The sequence below is a fragment of the Ceratina calcarata genome, unplaced genomic scaffold (genome assembly GCF_001652005.2).
Source record: "Ceratina calcarata isolate Rehan_Ccalc_2016 unplaced genomic scaffold, ASM165200v1 scaffold54, whole genome shotgun sequence".
Classification (NCBI taxonomy): Eukaryota; Metazoa; Arthropoda; class Insecta; order Hymenoptera; family Apidae; genus Ceratina; species Ceratina calcarata.
In genome coordinates, this window is record NW_017176565.1 from 627,447 (window position 1) to 648,665 (window position 21,219).

General features: G+C 39.3%; 3 protein-coding genes across 9 annotated transcripts in view; 2 read left to right on the forward strand and 1 right to left on the reverse strand.

Moving 5' to 3' along the window:
• LOC108628737 (PWWP domain-containing protein 2B) overlaps nt 1-13,061 on the forward strand; it is a 34,488-nt gene extending 21,427 nt beyond the window's left edge. Inside the window, exons 2-7 of the mRNA XM_018030846.2 lie at nt 3,051-3,372; nt 4,011-4,251; nt 4,832-5,516; nt 5,606-6,119; nt 6,196-6,330; nt 6,407-13,061. Coding sequence (XP_017886335.1) covers nt 3,051-3,372; nt 4,011-4,251; nt 4,832-5,516; nt 5,606-6,119; nt 6,196-6,330; nt 6,407-6,553 — 2,044 coding nt within the window. The 3' untranslated portion in view covers nt 6,554-13,061. The remainder of the gene's footprint in view (nt 1-3,050; nt 3,373-4,010; nt 4,252-4,831; nt 5,517-5,605; nt 6,120-6,195; nt 6,331-6,406) is intronic.
• The window catches only part of Sfxn2 (sideroflexin 2), a 63,553-nt gene that overhangs the window by 26,212 nt on the left and 16,122 nt on the right, over nt 1-21,219 (reverse strand). The gene's annotated exons all lie outside the window — the stretch shown is intronic.
• The window catches only part of LOC108628741 (uncharacterized), a 14,406-nt gene continuing 7,073 nt past the window's right edge, over nt 13,887-21,219 (forward strand). Inside the window, exons 1-5 of one of the 7 annotated variants that reach the window (XM_026816686.1) lie at nt 16,125-17,237; nt 17,299-17,571; nt 17,839-18,005; nt 19,381-19,598; nt 20,516-20,590. In XM_026816686.1, the coding sequence (XP_026672487.1) occupies nt 17,846-18,005; nt 19,381-19,598; nt 20,516-20,590 (453 nt within the window). In that variant the 5' untranslated portion in view covers nt 16,125-17,237; nt 17,299-17,571; nt 17,839-17,845. Of the gene's footprint in view, nt 14,374-15,654; nt 15,762-15,805; nt 16,078-16,124; nt 17,572-17,838; nt 18,006-19,380; nt 19,599-20,515; nt 20,591-21,219 lie in introns of those variants that run through there. The other 6 variants (XM_026816689.1, XM_018030854.2, XM_018030856.2 and 3 more) reach the window with 6 other exon arrangements.

The window sequence follows — 21,219 nt, forward strand, 5'->3', positions numbered from 1 at the left end:
TTCTTCTATTTATCTAAAAGTATAAATAGGAGACACGTTCGGTGATCAGAGAAAAACTTGCAATCAACCGTCGTGATTAATCTTCGTCAAAATGAGAACGACTCTGTCTCCAGCCTCCTGTCAAATACCTCTGGCCACGATACTCGCGAAGCAAAAACAAAGAAGAATACATAAAGCAATGCTCGGAAAAATAATCCCGGAGACGGGCAACTTCAAAAGAGAACCACATGCATCGACGCAGTGGCTCAAAAAAGGGGAAAAATTTGAAAAAGGAAATGAAAACGATGTATGCGCCTTTTCTGAGGCTCTTCATCTTCGTCTTTTCATCATCAGATTTACCCGTTGCTGGTTGGCTTTAATCCGGAGTTCTGGCTCGCCATCGGACCGCGAGTTTTCGACTCGAGTCTTTTGGTATCGAATAACCGCAAAATATTAATGGATAGACGTACGGGCTGTTGCTCATTGTCCGGCCCCTCTCGAATCAATACATACCACAGCACGTCCCTGGCTGCGTTGTTATTCCCGCGTGCACGTAACGGCCAAGCCGGGCTTAGGCGATGGCTGACTGGTTGCCCGGCTGGCTGCTGCGTTTGGGGAACAACGTTGCCCAATAATCTTTCGGCCAGAATCCCGTCCAGATGGTTTTCGACGTTATGAAACCGCTGGCCCGCGGTCAACCTACCCGTTTTTGCTCCTTCGACCCGTTTCTGTGGCCCTTTTGCCTGTTGCGATCCGGGAAAACTCGGCTCACGGATTCAAATCACCTGATATCTTTTTCATTACATGCTTGGGTACGGAGTTGATACGGGGCTCGTGTAAAAAATGTCGTCGGCCAATCTCGAACGTTTTAATCGTTTAAAGAAATTTTAGATTAAATTTTAGATCGTCGCCGTGTCGCGATGTAATCGTTTAAAGGATGGATAACAAGTTTAACAAGTAAAGTTACCTGCTTACGTTGCTTCAATTAAGAACTTCCTACGGGGTATTATAAAACATCTGCCGTCTTTTTAATCCGCGTCTTTAAATCTAATACAAAATTCATGGTAACAAGTGTTCGAGAATTATATTACATTTTAAAATTAAAAACCTCCGCGAAGTAAAACTAACAATATACCTTTTCTTGCCGTCCGCCGACAGGAAATTGAACAGTCTGATAAGGGAAACACAAAATTTTGCCAGAGCTCTCACGAAATTATAATCTGAACATAATGGATCGTGAAACGGAAAGTATGATTTATGAGGAATCATTTCTCCACATTTTTTGTACGATCTATAATATTCTCGTTTTTTTTTATTTCGGATGAACATCGAACACGTGCATCAAAAATAATTACTTTCTTCTTCATATACGTTTTTACATGTTTATTCAATTTACGTCAATGTGCATTACCAACGCTCTTGCATGGATTATTCATTTGCTAGCAAGCCCCTCCAGCAAAGTCGTAGTCACGAAATCGCAATCCAGTCCCAATGACTTCACCGCAGCCGAGTGTCGGTTAGCTGCTTACGTGTTTCACTGCTAGCGATGTATGTAGGTACACAGTGTGTAGTCTCGGAAGGCTATTATGATAATAGTACTTTCATTACGAAAGGTCTTCATTATCTTGGCTAGATTCGATCTACCCGGATCAATATCATTTGCCTCTTACATTTCATTAAACGCGTACATAGTATATTGTATACACGCGTAGGAAACTTGCGATTTTTTAGCAATCCATCACAATTTTGATAAACTCTTTACTACAGGTTTTCTTATCAGCTTCAACTATTACACACGAGCTCTTAATCGTGACGTTAAAATGCTTTCCTCGTTTCTTCGTTTAACTGTTGTTTCTTCAAACAATGAAAATGAGTCACAGTTACTGCTTAATCACTCGGATTACACCTTAATGATTCACGGGCAGTGGAAAAAAAATACGACTTGGTGTTTCGTGAAAATAATTTTGTCCCATGTAACACTTCTACTAAATCTGGATTTAATCGAGGTTCTTGCTCGTATGTTAACTAACTCCATTAGCTTATCGAGTTATATAAAATCCTTCTAGTGTCAATAACGAGATGAAAAAAATTCTTAAAGATCTGAACGGGTCAATGATTACAGCACTTATCCAACTAATGTCTGATATTGTTTGAATGAGAGATAAACGTTACTGTTCCGCGTTTATTGCACGTTTAGGACATTCATTATTTCATCGTATTTTACTCTGACAATTTGATACAAATACAGTTCGATAACCTAAACTTTTAAAGTCAGGAAGAAATGTCACTGACCTAGATATCTACCGATGTAGCGTTCGAATTCCCAGTCCGCCTTACGGACCGAGCCGATCGATCCCTCTTCTTTCACCCATAATAAATCCTACTAATAAAAAGTCCTGCAAATAAACTAAAAAAGTAATCCTGCAGCAAAATCCTAAAAATAGGAAAACCTATTGGAATACGTATCTTTCGTAAAGCGAAACGAGTTTCGAATTAATACGAGATGATACAGAGTTATATTTGATTGGCGCATATGAAATGTCTTCTTCAAATACGACAGATTTATTTAGTTCCATTCCGTGTGTGTATTTCAAATAATTTGTCTGTTGCTTTTAGCCATCCGTAAATGATTAAATAACTTCATTATCCCAAATGGGCTAAGCATTATTCATTGTCTAAAGCAAGGAGTAATATAATCCATCGTTTGATGATTCAGTTAAATGTAATGCTACGATATAACAGAGTAATATTCGTAACAACTGTGTAACGTGATAAATTGTACTTTATTCAACGAAACTGACTCTTCAATTTGTTTCACTGCGAGCTATCTAATTCATTTCGTAATAATTGCATTCCGACGTAAATTGATGCATGAAATTGTTTTCAATTAATGCACTGATTAATAATGCTACATTATTATATAACGTGTTTACTATGAATCTCATTGACGTTATTTAATCTTAAATTCGGCTATTAAAAATTGTAATTCTAGAAAACGACGTTTCATATAAAAATATTTATTAAGATGTATTGAGGCATTGATTGAACGATCTTGTATCGTCGATTTTCAGAGGCCTCCCTTGTGGCGTGCAACCCCCGGAGCCGGTGCCGGACCCGGATGGCGACAAATTGGCCACCATCGCGGCTCGCTTCAGCTACTTTCAAGAGAGGAAGAGCACACTGACCACCACGAAAGTCGATCTTCGTAGAAACATCAATCCGCCTGCGAGGTACAAGAATGCGAGACCAACGGTCCGGCTCAGGCCGCGGCAAGTACTCTGCAGCAAGTGCAGATCGATCTGCAACGAGAATAGCGAGAACGTGGACGTCAGCAGGAAACGGAAGCACGACGATGTACACCAGGAACAGCAGCAGCCGCAGCAACAACAACAAGTAATTCTATTATATTTCTTTACCAATGATAGAAATTCATTTTTCTGATTATTGGAAAATATAATTTTGATACAATGTCGTAATAAAATCTCTTAAGTGGACGTAGATTGGGTTGTAGCGAAGTTGAGTGGTTGAATTAGAGCAAGCTGAAGATACGTGGAAAAAGTTGCTTGACGCATCGTCTTACGAGATTCTTATTTGCACGGAGTTGTTTGATTCTGGCATGGCAACTTGCCTCACGAGTTCTTCCTGCTTTAGCACAAAGTGTTCTAATGGTACATTTAATACTACCATTTCCTTGCGCGGTACTCGTGTTGGCCTTAAAACATTTTATTCGCTGGCTCAGTATCAGATGACACAGGTTTCGTCCGAGTATTTTACGACGCAATTTTTCAGCGTTAAAATTTGATCAGAAATATTCAAGTTTCTGAGATAATAACGACTAAATTACGTATAATAGAAAATTTGCGCAATCGAACAATGATTGCCGAAATTAAACATCGATCAATAATAAATTAAAGGCAAATTGCATTTATTCTGCTGATACTTTTTTTCGAAAGCGATCGAATGAGAAAGAATTGGAAATGCGGAACTTTTTACGTGGCGATAAAAAGATTTGACGTTCTCAACTCGATTAGGTCACGGGCCATGGACCAACCAGAAGAAGCGATCGACGCTGTGGTCAGCAGCCGCAAAAAAGCTCGAGGATACTGTTCTCCGAGTGTCAGTCCGAGAACATCAACGTGTCGTCTCATCAGACGGTTAAGTCCTCCTCGTCCAACGCGCTGAGCCTTGATTCATCGAAACTTGGACCGTCTCTCATACCGAAAATCTCGAGGCTTCAACCGAACGAGATTAACAGCGCCGTACAAGGAAATGGTTAGTGCTATTCATTCAAATAAATCCTTCTTGTCAAAGTAGATTTAGTAGATTCAAGAATTAAAACGTTTACGAGTAATGAATTAAAATAAATGTAAAAAATGTATTAAATTTTGATGTTTAGAATATGAGAGTTTCGTCTTATTATATTGATTTTGTCGAAGTGTTTTATAACACGTGGTCTTAATCCTGTAGAAGCTTGCCTTCAAGGGAAGTGCTTAAAGCGACCACCTTAGGCTTCAATAGTAGGATTATGTAAGATCAATTTGCGAGTAATAAGGTATTAAGATTAACTTTCATGAAATAGCGGGAGGTAAACATCTTTATAAACTGGAAATTAATGTCAGTACTTCGCAGAGCATCGCGCATCGTAATTATTTATTTCAGTATTAGCACAAATATCTTTGACATTTAATTATTCGAGCTGAAGCGAAATACAAAATATTGTTCACAACAATTTAAAAGCAATCTGTAGAACACTTCAAGGAAACTATAAACGATTTTAATTGCCACATTTAAAAAAGTAATTAAGAAATTTATTGCCTTCTCAAGTTTTTCCTGTTCTCTATGAAACTTACAGAGAAGGTGAAAATAGGTCAGTCCTATTGGAACAACAGAGCCGACGAGGGTGATTCCTCGTCGAACGCGATGGAGCCGACGGAGGAGCGGATAGAATCGACAGATTGTGACAGCAATCTGTCGGTAGCTTACTGTGCCACGCCTAGAAGGCTCAGCAGTTCTTCGGTGGAGAGCGCGAAGATACCTGAGGAAGAGGAGAAGAAAACGTTCGCGGCTGCAGACTCGACGATGAGGCCGAGAACAGGCCGCGTGCCACGGAAGAAACGATCTGTCGGATCTATGGAGGATTTATGGGACGAAACTGTGTTCGAGGATCCGACGAGGACGGCCAGGGCCACACCGGTAATCAAGATCTCGTTTGGCGCTCAGGGCGAGGGTACTGTTCTCAAGATACCTTCGAAGATTCAAGACCCGGAGTACGAACACGAAACAGACGATGCCGAGGACGCGCAAACGGAAACGGAGAGGGACCCGTTGGAATTACCGAGGAGCTTCGATAATGATTACGATTACCGCGAAGACGGAGAGGATGATGGGCAGGAGCAGGTGGATCCGCAGAAACAAGGTGTAAAAGACGCAAGCGCTAAAGCTGCGAAGCGTGCGTTGAAAAAGGCTAAAAAGGAAGCCCGGAGGAAAATGCTTGGCGGAGTTTCGCCGGCGAGGTCTCCCTGTAACGGGTCCCCACGGTAAAATATTTTTATTCCTCAGTTATGTCCTTCAGGGTAGTTTCTCTTTTTACAAACTTTTTCAGTTGTATTTTTCTCTTTTCTTACAGGTACAACCCCACGTACGATTCTTTATCGTATCATCGGCGCAAGCATAAAGTGAAGCATAAAAAGAAACACAAGGAGGAACGGAAGCATAAGAACCAGTCGCAATCGCAGCATCAGCAGCCTTCGCCGGAATCCGGAACTACAGAGAATCAGCAAAACTGGAACGTACTTCCGGGCAGTGAATCGTACACAGCCATAAAGGAGCAGTGCCTGAAGCAAAAACTATCCATATCTCTCAAGAGATTGAACACGAACGCTTATGCCAGATGTGATTATCCAGTGAGCAACTCGTCGGGGTGCAAGACTCCCGGCGCCAGTAGCGACGAGCTGAGCGAGCAAGAACCGGAAGTCGATGCGGGCGAGACCGCTCCGGACTTTCCGCCTGAATCCCATCCACTGATGATGCGGCTGGCAGCGACGCCCGTGGAACATTGTCTCACAACAAACGGTCGAAGAATGGATGTCGGCGATGTGGTATGGGGAAAAATTCATGGTTTCCCTTGGTGGCCCGCGAAAGTGCGTATCAAAGCCTGATATGATTATTGCAAATTTAAACGATCATCGTTATATCAACGTGTGTTTATCATTCCAGGTTCTTAGCATCACAGTTTCTTGTAAAGAAGACGGTACCTCGTCCGGGCCGCAAGCTCACGTCGCGTGGTACGGTTCATCGACGAGTTCTCTCATGTCGTGCGATCAGTTGAGTCCATTTTTAGAAACATTCAAGGTAATTGTTCGCTGACAAATTCGTGTTAAATTTGTTCAAAGAAGAATTTGAAGATTCATAAATTGGATCGTTTTAGACGCGGTACAACAAGAAGAAGAGGGGCCCGTATAAGGAGGCGATAAGGCAAGCGCAGAGTGAGGCCCGAAGTCAAATCACGCCTAACTCGACGAGCAGCGTGCTAAACGTGTGCGGGTCACCGCGCGAGGTGAACGTTCTCTCCTAAGGGAAGGTGCGCACGCCATTCAACACCATTCCTTCAACTGCCGGGTATATAATCCGTCGCCGGAGATTTTTTCACTTCCTAACGGCGGATCGTAATCGTCATGTAATATACGAAACAAATTTTTGTACATATTTGAAAACCTTAGCGATTAATGAAAAATAGCTCTTGATCGATGTTCTAATTCAGTTCAGCCACGCCTGTCGTCGTCGTCGTCCGCGTTCTAAGTATATGTAACGACTATAAGACAAACCGGGTGAGACGCTGAACGAAGCTTACTGCCATCACTGGCGTGGTATTTTTTTATTTTTAGCTTTTTTAGAACGAGATACTTAGCGCGTAAGGCGTATTTGGATAGGATAGATAATATCTAGGGATGACACGTCAGCTCTCAGAACATAATTTTTCTACTAAAAGAATCCTTCTTCCGTTGGTCAGACTCGGACTCTTTTTCGACGAAATATGCAATAATTGTTTCCATTATGTTTGTTTTTATTAATGATCGAATGCTTTTTGAAGCAGAAGTAAATATATATATACGCTTTTTAATTATCGTTACATTTGTAAACGTAAACGTAAATACGTCTTTTAATTATCGGTATAAAAAGTCGGTCACCGTTAAATTTATGAATCGTGAACGAATGATCGATTTCTGGGAGCAAACATTCCAAAAATTGTTCAGGAAGTTAATTCGGAATGCATTGTCCCATTATTATTCGAATGGTAAAGACGTAGACGCACGGGTGTCATAGTGTCATGACTAATACTTTGGTGATGCTCGTTTACTTAAATTCTTTGTATGTGGGCATAAATATGTACATACATAATATACGCGTATATATTTGCATTACATATTTTGCACGACGTTATTGTGATCAAGTACAAGCGTACGGAGATTCATCCAGTGCGGGTAGTGAATTTTCGCTACGGTCTGTAGATCGTTCACGACTCGATTGGTTGCTCGTCTCTCTGATCGACAGAACTTAGAACCTGGACAATACACCCTCGAAATAATTCGTGATACTTCTAATCGTGTAATATTTGTGAAGCTTTAATTGGAGACGTTATATGTTTCAACTTGCAAAACGAGTAACATAGCTCAGTGAATAGATTGATTAGTCGGATATCTAATACAATTTTTTTTTTTAATTGGGACGGAGGAGACGGTGAGAGAAATAGGGTACGTTAGTAATCCAATCTTCGAATAATTAAACGCGTTTAAGTGTACGTAATATCAAAGCACTGACGCGCAAGCCGTTTGGCCTAAACCTAAACCAATTCTCTAATTATTTCGAGTAGTACACGTACGTACGTTGTCAAGTGCTCGAGCCAGGTGGTGATAAAACATTGTGTCGGACGTAACATGGTTTCGAGTTACGTGGCTCGTATTTTACAACCATGTCTGCTTCGTTCACAAGTTATGTTTTTACGCTCAGTTTCAACACTGCCAGGATTTTAAGCGCTCTGTTTCTGTCTTTTTTCGCCAACACGATTCACGTCGAGTCAGACGATGCGGCTTTTTGACCGATTCTGTAGTTCAACCGAATCGCTACGGGTTGTAACTCGATTAAATTCCGGATCACAAATTCTTTACGATTGATCTATTTTTATCCTCTCGTTGAAAGACAATGGAAGCTCATTTGTTTCTATTAAACGATCGTCTTTGTCATAATAACAATGACGAGAATCTTCTTCTATTACTCTTAAATATCCCGGTACATTCGTAGTTCAGCTTCGCTGTTATTAAAAACTTTATTCCTTCCATTTCATAAGGAAATTGTTGCTTCAATCGTAATTAGTACTTAAATTTCCTTCATCTCTCTTCTTTAAAATGAATATTAAAAATTTGTCACTGCCTCGAACTGATGTTTCTTCCATCTTTAAAACGTAGTTTAGCTTTCTCTATTTAAGCAGCTGAAGAATTGCAGTCAAGTTTCCAAGTAATTTGTGTTCATAAAGAGAAAATCATTATCGAGTCAAGAATGCACGTGTAGTGGCTACGTAGGAGTTGTACTGTGAATGATATTCATGTCACAAAGATTTTATGTTAGGAGAGAAAAATACAATGTCTAATTAAAAAGCATTTCGTTAGAAGGTACAATCTTTGTAGCCACTGTGATCTGCCTAAAATAGAGAAACGAGGATCGTCACGTGACGGGAGTATAACTATCGTGATATCGAATCAACATTTTGTACGATATCAGCAATCACGTGCAAATCTCACGCTCGATGTTTGCTCAACGCTTAAACGTTCTCGTAATCTAAAAGTTGTCACTGGCCAGACGGCGGATTTCGTCCCTCTTGGTCTTCTTCATTCAAACCCATCCCTTTTCCCAATTTCGTATAACAAGAGCTGCGGAAAATTTCTTTGAAAAATAAATAACTCGAAAATCCAATGGCCAATTTACAATTTGTTTTATCAGACAGTATTAAATAAGCAGGTAGATTTTTGTTAATGGACTTCGACGATGTCGCCTATTTGATGTATTGACAATTAATTCATGTTTATTTGACTTGGCGATCAATTGTTTTTGATCACGAGATGCGATCTAAGGTTCGAGTCGAATTGTTTCGATGACAATGAATGGATTAGTGAAAATCGATGTTATAGTAGTAATTTTTGCAATGGCATTAATTGGTTAAGAATTGTTTTTTTAAATTGCTTATATTTTTTACGTTTCTATGTATTATTTTTGTCTTTGATTATTTAGACGCAAGTTAGGTATTGTTACTTTGTGTTTATCTTCCTTTCTAAGGAAGAATAAGAAAATGCTAATCTAGAGAATCATTGGATATAATATATTAAGATATCTTTTCAAATTTCGATCGTTTCTATTATTAGGATCAAATACTAAAGAAAAACCAAGAAAAAAAATTAGGTGTGCGTGGAAGAAAACTAGACCCAGAATCAAGCATGGGCACAGCGTATCCTATAAGGATTCGTGATGGGAAGGTTGTATCACAGATTTCCGTGATATATCTGCCTTTCCGGCCTACTGTAGGATTTTTACTCATGGCACAGAGATCCACTAAAAGGCTCGTCCATGCTTGTCCTAAGCGCTAAATCGATCATCGTACTTGCTAACGAAATTAAAGAGATAGGAGTTGCGTTGTGTGAAAGGCAAGTGAAGAGAAATCTGGATAAAAACTGAAATACACAGACGAATAGCAGAGTATGAGTACGTGCGAATGAAATACACGTGGGTGAATGAAATAGAGAAGCAGGAAGAGGAAAGCGAGAAACTGAGATGTTTTTAAGTAACTGTGATTTTTTCAAATGTTTTATATATATATATATTATATATATGTATAGACATATATGTATATTATACACATGACGAATTAATTTCTACGCATAATACGAATGACGATGATGAACGATAACGGTGGGAATGTCACCGAGTTTGTACGAACGTCGTAGGAACATTTTTTCGATTAACATATCGGGTAGAGAGAAGCGTTTCAGCGGCGAGCTAATCACCGCTGTTAATTAATCATCACCGATTCACCGTATTCGATTCATGAATTAATCGACCCCTACTATTACGGATATAAATATGCGCGAGTGGGTGGCGCGTCGCCTAAAAAAACCTTTCTATACATGTACCATTACTCACACGTACACACGAGTTCACGTTCGATTGTCGGTCGCTTGTATCAACGTATGAGAGAAAAGAGCCACGTGTCATCTGTGTAATATCATTGTATTCGGTGACACACGTATACATGTACACGTACAGACACGTAGATTCGTTGTATACTTTCCGTTATACCTCTAGCGAAAGGATCGCCACGTTCTATTTTTCTTCCTCCTTTAACTAATTTTCCCTTCTCGCCTCTTCTTCTCTATTTCTCTCTTCTTTCGCAATCGACCTATCACAAACTGTTCCTACAAAACGCCACTATACCACGCTGAACCTCTCGTTGAGCAATACAATTGACGAGATTATACACCGAGCTGGAATTACTAATTTAAGAATCGATCATCATTTCTGTTCCAACGATCAACGTCGTTCTTACCGGGCGATTTACCTGAATTAGCTTCGGATTAGGTACTTAAAAATAATCGACAATAGAAGAGATAATGTTATCGCCGTTCGATCCTCGCACCACAAAAATAAATGATTGTCTTATTTTTGATCGGCTATTGTCGAACAAAGAGGTGATCAAGGCGAAAATTCTATGATTCTATTTCATTCTGAGAAGACAAATCGTATACAGCTCTTTCCCATATTTCAATCAACAAATACATCTACGTTTATTATTTTTCTTTTTATCAAAGAGCGAAGCAGGACTTCTATAAAAAATTACGATACTTTCTTAAAATTCTTCTTAGCTACGAGAGTCGGACGGCGATATAGGAACGTGGTAATGGTCGGTATTGTTTTAAATAGCGACTACTTCGTTCGCATATAGATATGTATAATTTAATAAATCATCCCCCATTCTCTTGCTCGGCGAAGGTGCGGCCCTGTCCTGAAAAAGAAGTGTTCATTTTTCGAAACGAAATCCACTATGTGGAGCGGATCGCATGCACGCGTATGTATGTACAGATGCAAGTGCTTAAACGCAGAGGCGAATGATGAATTTCCAGGGTCAGCATTTTGAAGGAATGTACGCTTTTTCGGACAACGAGGGAAAGAGAATTTACGAGTACAAATAAGTAAACCTACATGAATATTTCAAATGATAGTAGCAACGTTTTCTCGGTTTATAGTAAAAAAAAAGTAATGGCTGTTTTTTAAATAATGAAATCCTAATAGATATTTGTACATCTCTACCTCCTAGAGTTATAAAAAATTGTTTTCGTGTTTTACACAAGCGTGCAATATCCGTTAATTATTTTAACTTAAATATTTTGCGATGAAGAAAATTACTCGCACTATCGAAAATGAAAAGAATAAATATGCCTAATCATCGCCAAAGTATTTGGCCATCTTGAAAATCCGTAAACGACAAAAATGATATAAGTGTCTAGTTTCGTAAAGGATCAGATCGCCTAAACTCGACCCGCAGATACACATTCGCCGCTGCTGATTGTAAAACTTCCGGTCACGTCTGTAGGAAATGACCGCATCGATACGAATCGCTATACCGCATACTGGACCTGTATTTTTTTAAAATAAAAACAACAAGAAAACGATTGTCTTGCGATTCTGCCGAACGATCGATCGTCAGACTGCGAATCTCTGTGCGATGTCTCATAAAAATCGTTTCACTCGTTCTGTTCCGTATTCCTGTGCACGTGATCGCATACAAATTCGCAGCCTACCAATCTTGCTTGACGTAGACCAGCGATTCTTAACAATCTTTCTCAAGATTAAATTCATGAGATAATAGTGTAAAAATATTTATTCGAAATTGTCTGTTAAGAGTCTGTGCATTTCGCATAATTATGATTGATGTGCTAGGGAAATTTCTCATTTTACGATATGTAAGTCTCTGGGATCGCATGCCGCGGTGTCGTTACAGAATTAATCATGCAAGCCTCGTACAAAGATCCCGGGTTAAGAATCGCTGTTGTAGCCACTAAGTAAATCGGGGAGAATGAAGGGAGAAGTAAAACGAGTGAAAGGGCGCGATGAGAGAGAGACGACTGATGATCATTTCAACGGAGACTAATTCTCGTTGCTACTGCTTTTTACGGATTTGTAAACAAGAAAATAGTACGTACACATGCATGATGTGTGCCACGTACACCCATACATACACGTACTTACATGTACATTACTCGTAAACGCACGAAGGTTCCGGTTTCATTCGCGAGCTTGATAACGATCGATGGCCAGTACGTTTCAATCGGGTTGACTAAGACTAGAATCAAACGATGGAAGCTCGCACGTCCGCCCTCGCCTTGAATAAACGAGGACAAATCGTACGAACCTCCATCGTTTCGCTCGTGTCACCAAGTCTGAGAAGCATGCTTCTTGTAAACAGTAAAAGGAAAAATTGAATAAAAATAAGAAGTAGAACACCGAATGAACCGTCGACACAGAGTCTTGTACATATTATTTTTTTTACTACTGAAAAAGAATCATCTGAACTACGATCGTCTGTTGAAGCGCGCTCGCGTTTCTCCTTGGATCGAACGAGACGAAGCGATTCAATGGAACAAAGAACACATTGTTATACTTTCTTTCTGTTTTTTTTTTCCCTTATTCTTCAATACTTTTTCATCAGTATTTCACTATTACACGTTTTTAATATTTTACAAAATATTTTTTTTTTGATACTATCAGATTTCCCTTCGTGTGCCATTCACTTCGTTTTCATTCTTTCGGTTTCCCTTATCGCGGTCGTCTCGTTCGATTTTATACAGCTCACGAATGGTCCTCAGTAACCTTCGGCTCGCTTTTTGAATTCCATGAGATTCAATTGCAGGGCATAGAAAAGAGAAATCGTACCAGCGGGTTAGAGTCTAATGGAAGTGTTCTACTCGCCAAGAATAGCGTCAATATTTTTTAAGAACGAACTCCTGTCAGAGAAAATAAAGCATTGGTTAGCAACAGAATGCCGAATTAATTTTCCGCATATTCTTGTATCCCTCTTAGTTAGTTAGAAAAACTACTTTTATTAGAAAAGTGTTGCCAAAGACTGCGCAATTTGTAACGATAAATTGCGGCGAGATAAAGCTGTGCAAATAGAGGATGCATTTAGTAACAAAAGCAATATTTCACTTTTGTCGAGTAAAAATCGAAGCACGTGCGTACCTACTCAACGTAATCGCTATCATCAGTGCCATCGTTGTATTATCTCTACGAAAGTGCAGCTCTACTTACATTACCTAAACGCTGTCATCTTCATAAACGCAAGGTAAAATAAAATTCAATTCGCTTTGTCATCTCGCTGAGACTCCCGTCGTATTCCAACCGCTTTTTTCGTAATCACGAACTAAGAAAAGAACAACATATTCCATTATTCAGATTAGATGGTCTCATTCTTTTTAGTACGCCGAGATATAAGAATTTCTTCTCATGGCATCGTATTTTATTTAGCATGTCATAAAATGTTTTCCATTTTCATATTGTATATCGATTAAAATTTACAAGAAACGAAATCTGCAGCGTTCCTGATAAAACGCAGTGTTTACCGCTTCTCTGCACGTATGAAAAATTAATGAACGTGCCCCGCGTTTCTGTCGATATTCTCGACGGCGCGATTTTCAGAAGACGTGGACCGAATACGTAGCGGCACGATTTTAATTGTTCTGGGGGAAACACAACCGATGGTCTCGATTCGATGGTTCCTTATCTCGCACGTACGAACGCGTAAGTATTTACACGCGAGATCTCGCAACGCGTTTCACAATCAGTGGCACTGCGGACGCGTCGGCGGCGGGACGCGAGATTGCCAATTAAATCGAGCTTGAATCATCAAAGACTAAATATAAAATGCAGTTGTCCAGCGTCGCGTTTAACGATATTGTTGAGATAAGTTGCACGTATATGCCTTAAACGAGTATACGGCGAAGTGATGTGATAATTCCTTTTGAAATTGAAAACAGGACAAATTATTATACTTTGCGAAATTTTAAACATCGCCAGTCGTTTCGTGAAAGTAACTCTTCGAGGAGGAGAAGTAAAAATACTTTTGCACGATATACTCTGAATTGAAAACGGATATAGGGTTCTTAGTATTCTGTGGAAGTCCACTTCGTAATTTCGCGAATGATTATTCGGCTGCGGTAAAGTTCACAGAATTATTCTTATCGGGATGACTAAAACCAGTGAGGGAACTTTCAGTTGTTTAGTATACGCAGAAGGAGGAGCTTCTAGTGAATGGGATCGATCGATATCGAAGCTACTTGTGAAAATATTTGCAATGTAAGTTATCCGTATCATCTCCTTGTGCCTGATTCCAAGCATCTACGGATTGCCAATTAAAGTTCTTATTATTCATGCTGCCACATCGTTAAAGATTAATTGGAACATGAAAAAATTCTAGGATAATTTCTATTCACCGTCAATAATAATAATTTCGATAATGATTTACAGTTTACGTTGCAATTTCTAACAATAGATAACAATTCAGAGACATTCACTTCGTGAAGATACATATTTCACTATGTACACATATTTACTGTATACATAGACTTTAAACCTTCTATTTTAGTCCAGATGTATTGTGCGTTTTAATTCACGAATACAACCTCGTAATTAAATGATGAATTGGTCCTTAAGACGAAACAAGGCTCCATCTTATCAGATGAATCTATAGTACTAGAATAAATCACGTGGTATATTTTCTGTGAATCGATTTTACTTCTTCAAATCGTATCAAAATAAAATCGAACCAGTAGTCTCTAATTTATAATAATTCGAACGAATCTATTGATCAAGTATCAAAGATTAGCGAATTGAATTCTATCAGTAATTGTTCGATTAAAATACAATACGTATAACGTAATATTTCCATTTATGGCTGTGCGTCATAATTTCCTTTCAATTCTCAGAAACCTGCAGATTTCCGAACGTATTAGTATAAGACTGCGTTAATAATGTGCCCCCGAATAATTTATTCAATTTATGCGCATACGTTCCACAATAGGTGTTCATGCTAAGTCAATCCGACGTTAACCTAATCCAAATGTAAAGAGGGTGCCACTTGGATCGCGACAAAACAATGATTGAATGCACAAAATCTGTTGACTGAGTTTACCACGTAATTCACAAAACTGCTTTAATATCAGAAGCGACTTCATAGTTGAATAGTACAGAAAAAATTATCATATATACTGATAAACTCAATTCCAAATGTACGTATTTAAACATGAATATTCATGAGAAAAAACACTCGAAAGAATATCTTCTTTCAAACGATAGTTTTATCTCTCTTTATGCATCATGAAAAAAGAGACGGTGAAATGAAATAATAATGAAACAAGCAAAAGAACATTCTACGTATGATTCTGCTTAAAATTTTCAACAAGATTAAAAAATTGCAAGGTTTGGGATTGATTATTCCGTGGAGCTGTTTTTGTTTTTTCGAACAAAGCCTGGCAGGCTTTTCACTAACGAGAAGTAAAGGGTTACGGTTAAGGGAAGTGCGCCGGTCCGGGTGAGACGCCGTCGCCGCCGCCGTTGCCGCTACCGGAAGCGGGCATCGGCGCCGGGACGCAGTAGTCGCGGCGCGGACGCGACCCAGTGCCCGTGTGTACACCGACGACGTACCGCGGATCGTTGCCGGGAAGATGTACAAGGACCACCGGGAAGTAAGTACCACACGAGCGAAGACGGGGGTGGGGCTCTCTGACGTGGCCACGCGTATAGTTCTGGATTCAACGTCCCGTGGGCGTAGGACGATCGATCCGACGTCCACGCCGGGATCTCCCTTCCGGTGGAGAATCACCCCCTGTTCCTATGAAAGCCTCGTGAACGACTGTAAACGCGACTCTCCTCGCGTGTCTGCGAGGAGATTCGAGCTGGATGGGAGGCGTTTGATCGAACGCGAAGGACTGACGACGAGGGTGAACATATGGGCTGGGCTCTTCGTGTGACTCCGTGCGCGCGAGGCTGTATGTGCGAAAGGTGATACGCGGGGTTTGAAATGATAAAAATTGGATGAATTGTTCGGTGTTTGGGGATCGGGAGGAATGTGGGTCAGAAAGGTGGTAGAGTCTGGTTTAATAAGGATAGCTGCAGATATCTAATTCTTCGTTAATTAATCTATATATTAGGTTTCTTTGGATTTCTCTTATTGCGTATATTTAGTCTGATATGACATAACTTGGGTTCGTCTCGTATTCCGTATTCAATATCTTATCGACATAGTTCGATACTGATTGTAAACGTGAAAGGTAGAGTTCATTGACATTAGAGTGTATGAATACCTCCTGCATTATTAATGTCCGTAGATAAGCAAATTAATTATGTGGTATTTTCATTTGATAACAGAGAATAAATAATTAATCTTAATTTTATATAAATTTATAATATCTAACTTATTCCATGACTGGACGTCCAAAAGACGATCGTCAATTAAACGCAGAACTGATATACATATAATTCTATTAAAAATAAAATTGACAGATGATAAATCAACATACGAAACTCGTATTTCGAACTCTTTTAATACTCTGGAAAAGGTGCCTGCTCTACGATTGAGATTAGCCAAAAGCTTTTCAACGAGGGTAGTGCACCCTTTATGCTTCTTCAACATCGAGCAGCGTGATCCCCATTCATCAGACGGGTTCCTCGTTTCACCGTTTCTAGGAAGCGGAAGATATAATATGGGTCACGAAGCAGAAGAGTCGAAAGGGAAGGCGAGAGAAACAGCGGCCCGAGGGAGGGAGAGGAGATCGCTCCTCGGGCCACTCTTAAAACACTTCGCGGTGGCCTCGCCGCGATACTGTCCCCCGGTGTTTTTTGTCGTTCCATCTTATTCCACCGTACCATGCACGCTCCCACCCCTGTGCGTCGTGTACTCGCCCTGTCCCTTTTCCAGCCGCTTGCAGCTGCGCAAAATCCTCCGAGGTGTCTTACGAAGCACACCCTCCTGCAACTGCAGTTGGCAATGCGATCGCCACAGATCGTGGACGTCCCTCCGATGCTCCACCGACGGTCGCATCACAAAATTAAGAATAACATACCTATTCTCCCGGGTCGCGGTTCCCAGAAACATTTTCAATTTGCATTAATGGAAACGCGTCTGAGAGCCGAGATAACTGAGGATTCATGAATAATTAGTGGTAAAGAAATTTTCGTGGACCGGCGAGGGAGTTCGTACAAATTGCTCGTTATCTTTGACAGTGAACGTTCGCTTTGCTGCAAACGCTGGAAGTACAGTCGTGTGGGATATCCAATTTTAATGAAGAATTTTTCGGCCCCTTTGTCGCGTTTCCTGGAGATACAGCACGTTCGCGTTGTTAACACTGACACGGTCGTTGACAGTATGGGATTGGATAGGTGATTTCACGGGCTAGATAACGCGGAAATGAAGTGATAAATCAAGAAATATGGCACGTGTGAGGAGCGTCAGTCTTGAACTATTCGATCTACTCGGCAATTTGAAATAGAAACCTTGTGCGTGAAAACATTTGTGGTCGAATGGGAAAATAAGTGATACGTGCAGTTTTCCGATCTCTCGCCTATTTTAAAACTCGTTCTGTGAAAAATTATTATATCTACACCGATTTTAACAGTATAAGAGACTTCATTTCTATAATTTTAAATTAATTCTTGGGAATTCTTGAAAATATCACTTTGTACCATACGATTACGGCAATGTTGAGACATGATTTGTAGTTCTATTTGTTTCGGCTTGTCATGGGGTTTATCTGCAATTTTCAGATGAATTATGATACACGTGTTGCCGGAGAACAGCCAACGATACAATCGTGTAAAGCGCAAAGGCACAGCGTTCCTTTCGAATCTTTTTAAGTCGAAGAAGTTGACGTTAGGTATGAAGATCAACGAGGACGAGGAGATGGAACGTGCTCCGAAAGTTGAAACACCCGGTAAGTCAGAAATAATGTTTTTCTTTTTCATTCATACATTTTGCTATAACTATCTGAACATATTTGCTGGAGTACAGAAATTCTTTAATTTTGGTAATAAATAAAAAATGGAAATTAAAATCGTTTATATCAATCTTAGAATATAGAAAATACTAAATATATCGTAGGAGATAAAAAAGCTGAGAATTTTTATTATATTTCAATTTAAATTTCGTTGCTTAATCGGTTCCCTCCGAGTTCGCTTGGAAAGCAGTTTTTTAGACAGTGCCACGTGCGGGAGGAAAGTTTCGTGCACAAGCTGCATTTTAAATGTACAGATACGCATATATATGGAAGGCAAAACATATAAAAAGTATGATAACCATTTTTGCAAATATTCAGTAAGGATTTCTTGAAATTAAAACACGACAAATTGAACATGTCATTAAAAGTGAATCCTTTTCCATAATGAAAAAAATTGAAGACTCGTGAACGTATGTCAGGATGTAAAGGAAAGGTCGGACTGCAATTTTCGTACAGTAGCTTTTATCAGTTTTTTGAAGGAACAATTACGATCACGAAGGTTCGTGATGAATTCCTTTTACGAATGACATGCACTGCGAAATACATACATGCTAATTTGTTGAATTTAATTGCTAATGATTTGTAGACTGAATTTTATTCTCAGAACTATAATTCGCGAAAGTTGAAAATAATCAAATATATTCGCAGATGTTATAATTTGAAAGTTTTCCATGAAGCTCGCGAATATTGAACCAGTATTTTATCGACCAAACAATTACTTCTTGTCCCTCGTATCTTTCCAGTGACATAAATTCTGAGCTTTTAAAAAGGGGGAGATCGTTGTTGATAAAATCTCGTTTACGTTTATATAAAATTATCAATTATAAACGCGCATTTTAATATTAAATTCTATTAAATCATTCAAATATGAAAATTCAGTCTAACGGTTTTGAAAATTGTAATCAATATTACAACAAACAAGCGTGGTGATGGTTATTCAATTAATATCAAGCGCATCGAATTATTAACGACAACGTGGACCGGCACGCGTGTCTCAATTAACGGAGTCCAATAAATTGCAAATCGATTTTTGCCCTAGTTTGTACAATTTTCATGTAACAGTTAAAAAGCCAATATATTCTTTTCCGTGGAGAACAATTATAAATTGAGACGATTATTGTATGACGAAAATAGAGATGATTAAATTCTGAATTTGTTTGCAAACTATGATTACTTCCTCACGATATCAAATTATGCTTTTTCCATCTTCATCTATCAGTTCGTTCTAACTCAGTTCAGAATATTTTTAGATCATTCGACTAATATATTCGACTAATTTAATTAATTGAGAGAAACGCGATTTCTGTTGAAGCGATCGTGACGAACGTCTGCAGACGCAGCGGCAGCGAGAACGACACCCAAGTATCACGGATTCCGTCGACCTTGAGCGTGGCAGCCGTCGATGTCGTCGTTGCCTGTCAACCGTCGCCGTCGCACTCTATTTTAACCTTGACACCTGGTAGAACACGGAACATCGATCAGGATATGGAGGCGCTTAGGCTAAGTCGCCAGGATAATCCCTTCCTACAGGTTCGAATCAATAAACTTCCTGTTTGTCATTCTCAAACGAAGCGAGACAAACGATAGATGAGAATCAAATTCTTCAACATCGACAACAGTCCTACCAAAATTTTTGAACAAAAGAATTGAATTTCGATTCCAAGATTGAACTAAAATTTCGATAAATTGCGACGATGATATTTATAAGGACAATTTTGAGATAAAGATAGCAATAGATCTCGATCTTCTAAGAATGGGCCATTCACAGTTTGCAATCAATCTCCGTTATTTCATTAAGCGTCTCTCACGCCATAACAACATAATTCATTCCTTTTATAATGTACATATGTACTTATCCTGCTCAGTGACTTACGACGCCAACAACTCAAGCAAGACGTATCGCAATTCATTCATCTAAATTTTCCACGCTTTTAATCGCACGTGTTAAAAATAGAGAAAGTGGACGACACACAGTTTGTTAAGTGGTCATAAATATTTATTGCTTTTATATAATCACTATCTGCGCGTCTGCTGAATGAAAAACAGCTACGCACATGACGCTCAGATTTTCTCGCCCACATCATTAATTACTTTAAATTATCCTAATTGCAGTTCGAAAGTTTTTGTGTTTCTCAATTTAGCTTTCTTTTATAAATGTTACTTGTCAGTGTTTTAAGTAATTCTCCGTCACATGCAATTCTTCCCTATTTTTATTCTAAAGGGAAAGGGTATGCCTTGTTCCACTTTCCTAGTAATCACTCAGCAAATACCATAAAATGTCATACCGCTCGAAGCGTAATACCCCAACAATTGGTTTAAAGAATATCTTATAAATAGAGCCCTGACTCGCGATGTGTACTTATTTTTCAAAATTCTTCGAATATCAGTCCTGCGATCTGTTTCGGAAATCAACATGAGTCACCCGACGGTAAATCGAAATTTTCCAGGTATTGGCGAGTCGCGAGAGCTTAGTGGAGTCCGTAGAAGAGTCCGAGTCCGACGATGCCATCTTGATGTCTCAGGTGAGTGTTCTTTTTTTTCCTTTACGTCCCATTTACGTTTATCTTCAATATTAACAGCGTGAAACAATCGTATCGATCGACGTAGGTTACATTATTAATGCCGGCGTAAACCTGATAGCGGGGACCGCTTCTTTTCGTCCGGCCAATGATTTTTTAGAACAGATCCTGAACAAAGGACGCAGGTTGACGGCAATATATATTTTTAGTTCCATCGTGGTATTATTTTGTCTTGAATTTTAAACGATTCTTCATATATCCGATTCGGTCCATGCATCAGCGATGAACTCGAGAATTCTTTATCTTCATTTTTCTGATATCCTCTGTATGAATCAGTGAAGATAGTCTATTCATTAAGTGAAGAGTCTAAGCTCTTTTATCGCTTGCACATATTAAAGCAAGATAGAAAGGAAAATTATTTTCGGAAACAAGGTGATTACATTAAGGAACCTGATATTGCGTCAAAGCGTTACGTAAACTGAAGCACTATAGCGTTCTGGGTAATATTCGTACATCGTGAAATTCATATCAAATACGTAGTGTAACAAATATAGATACAAACATAATCAATACGTATTTAAGGGTTTATAGGCTATACACTTAAACAGTGCTAGCATGTTCAATTTGTTATT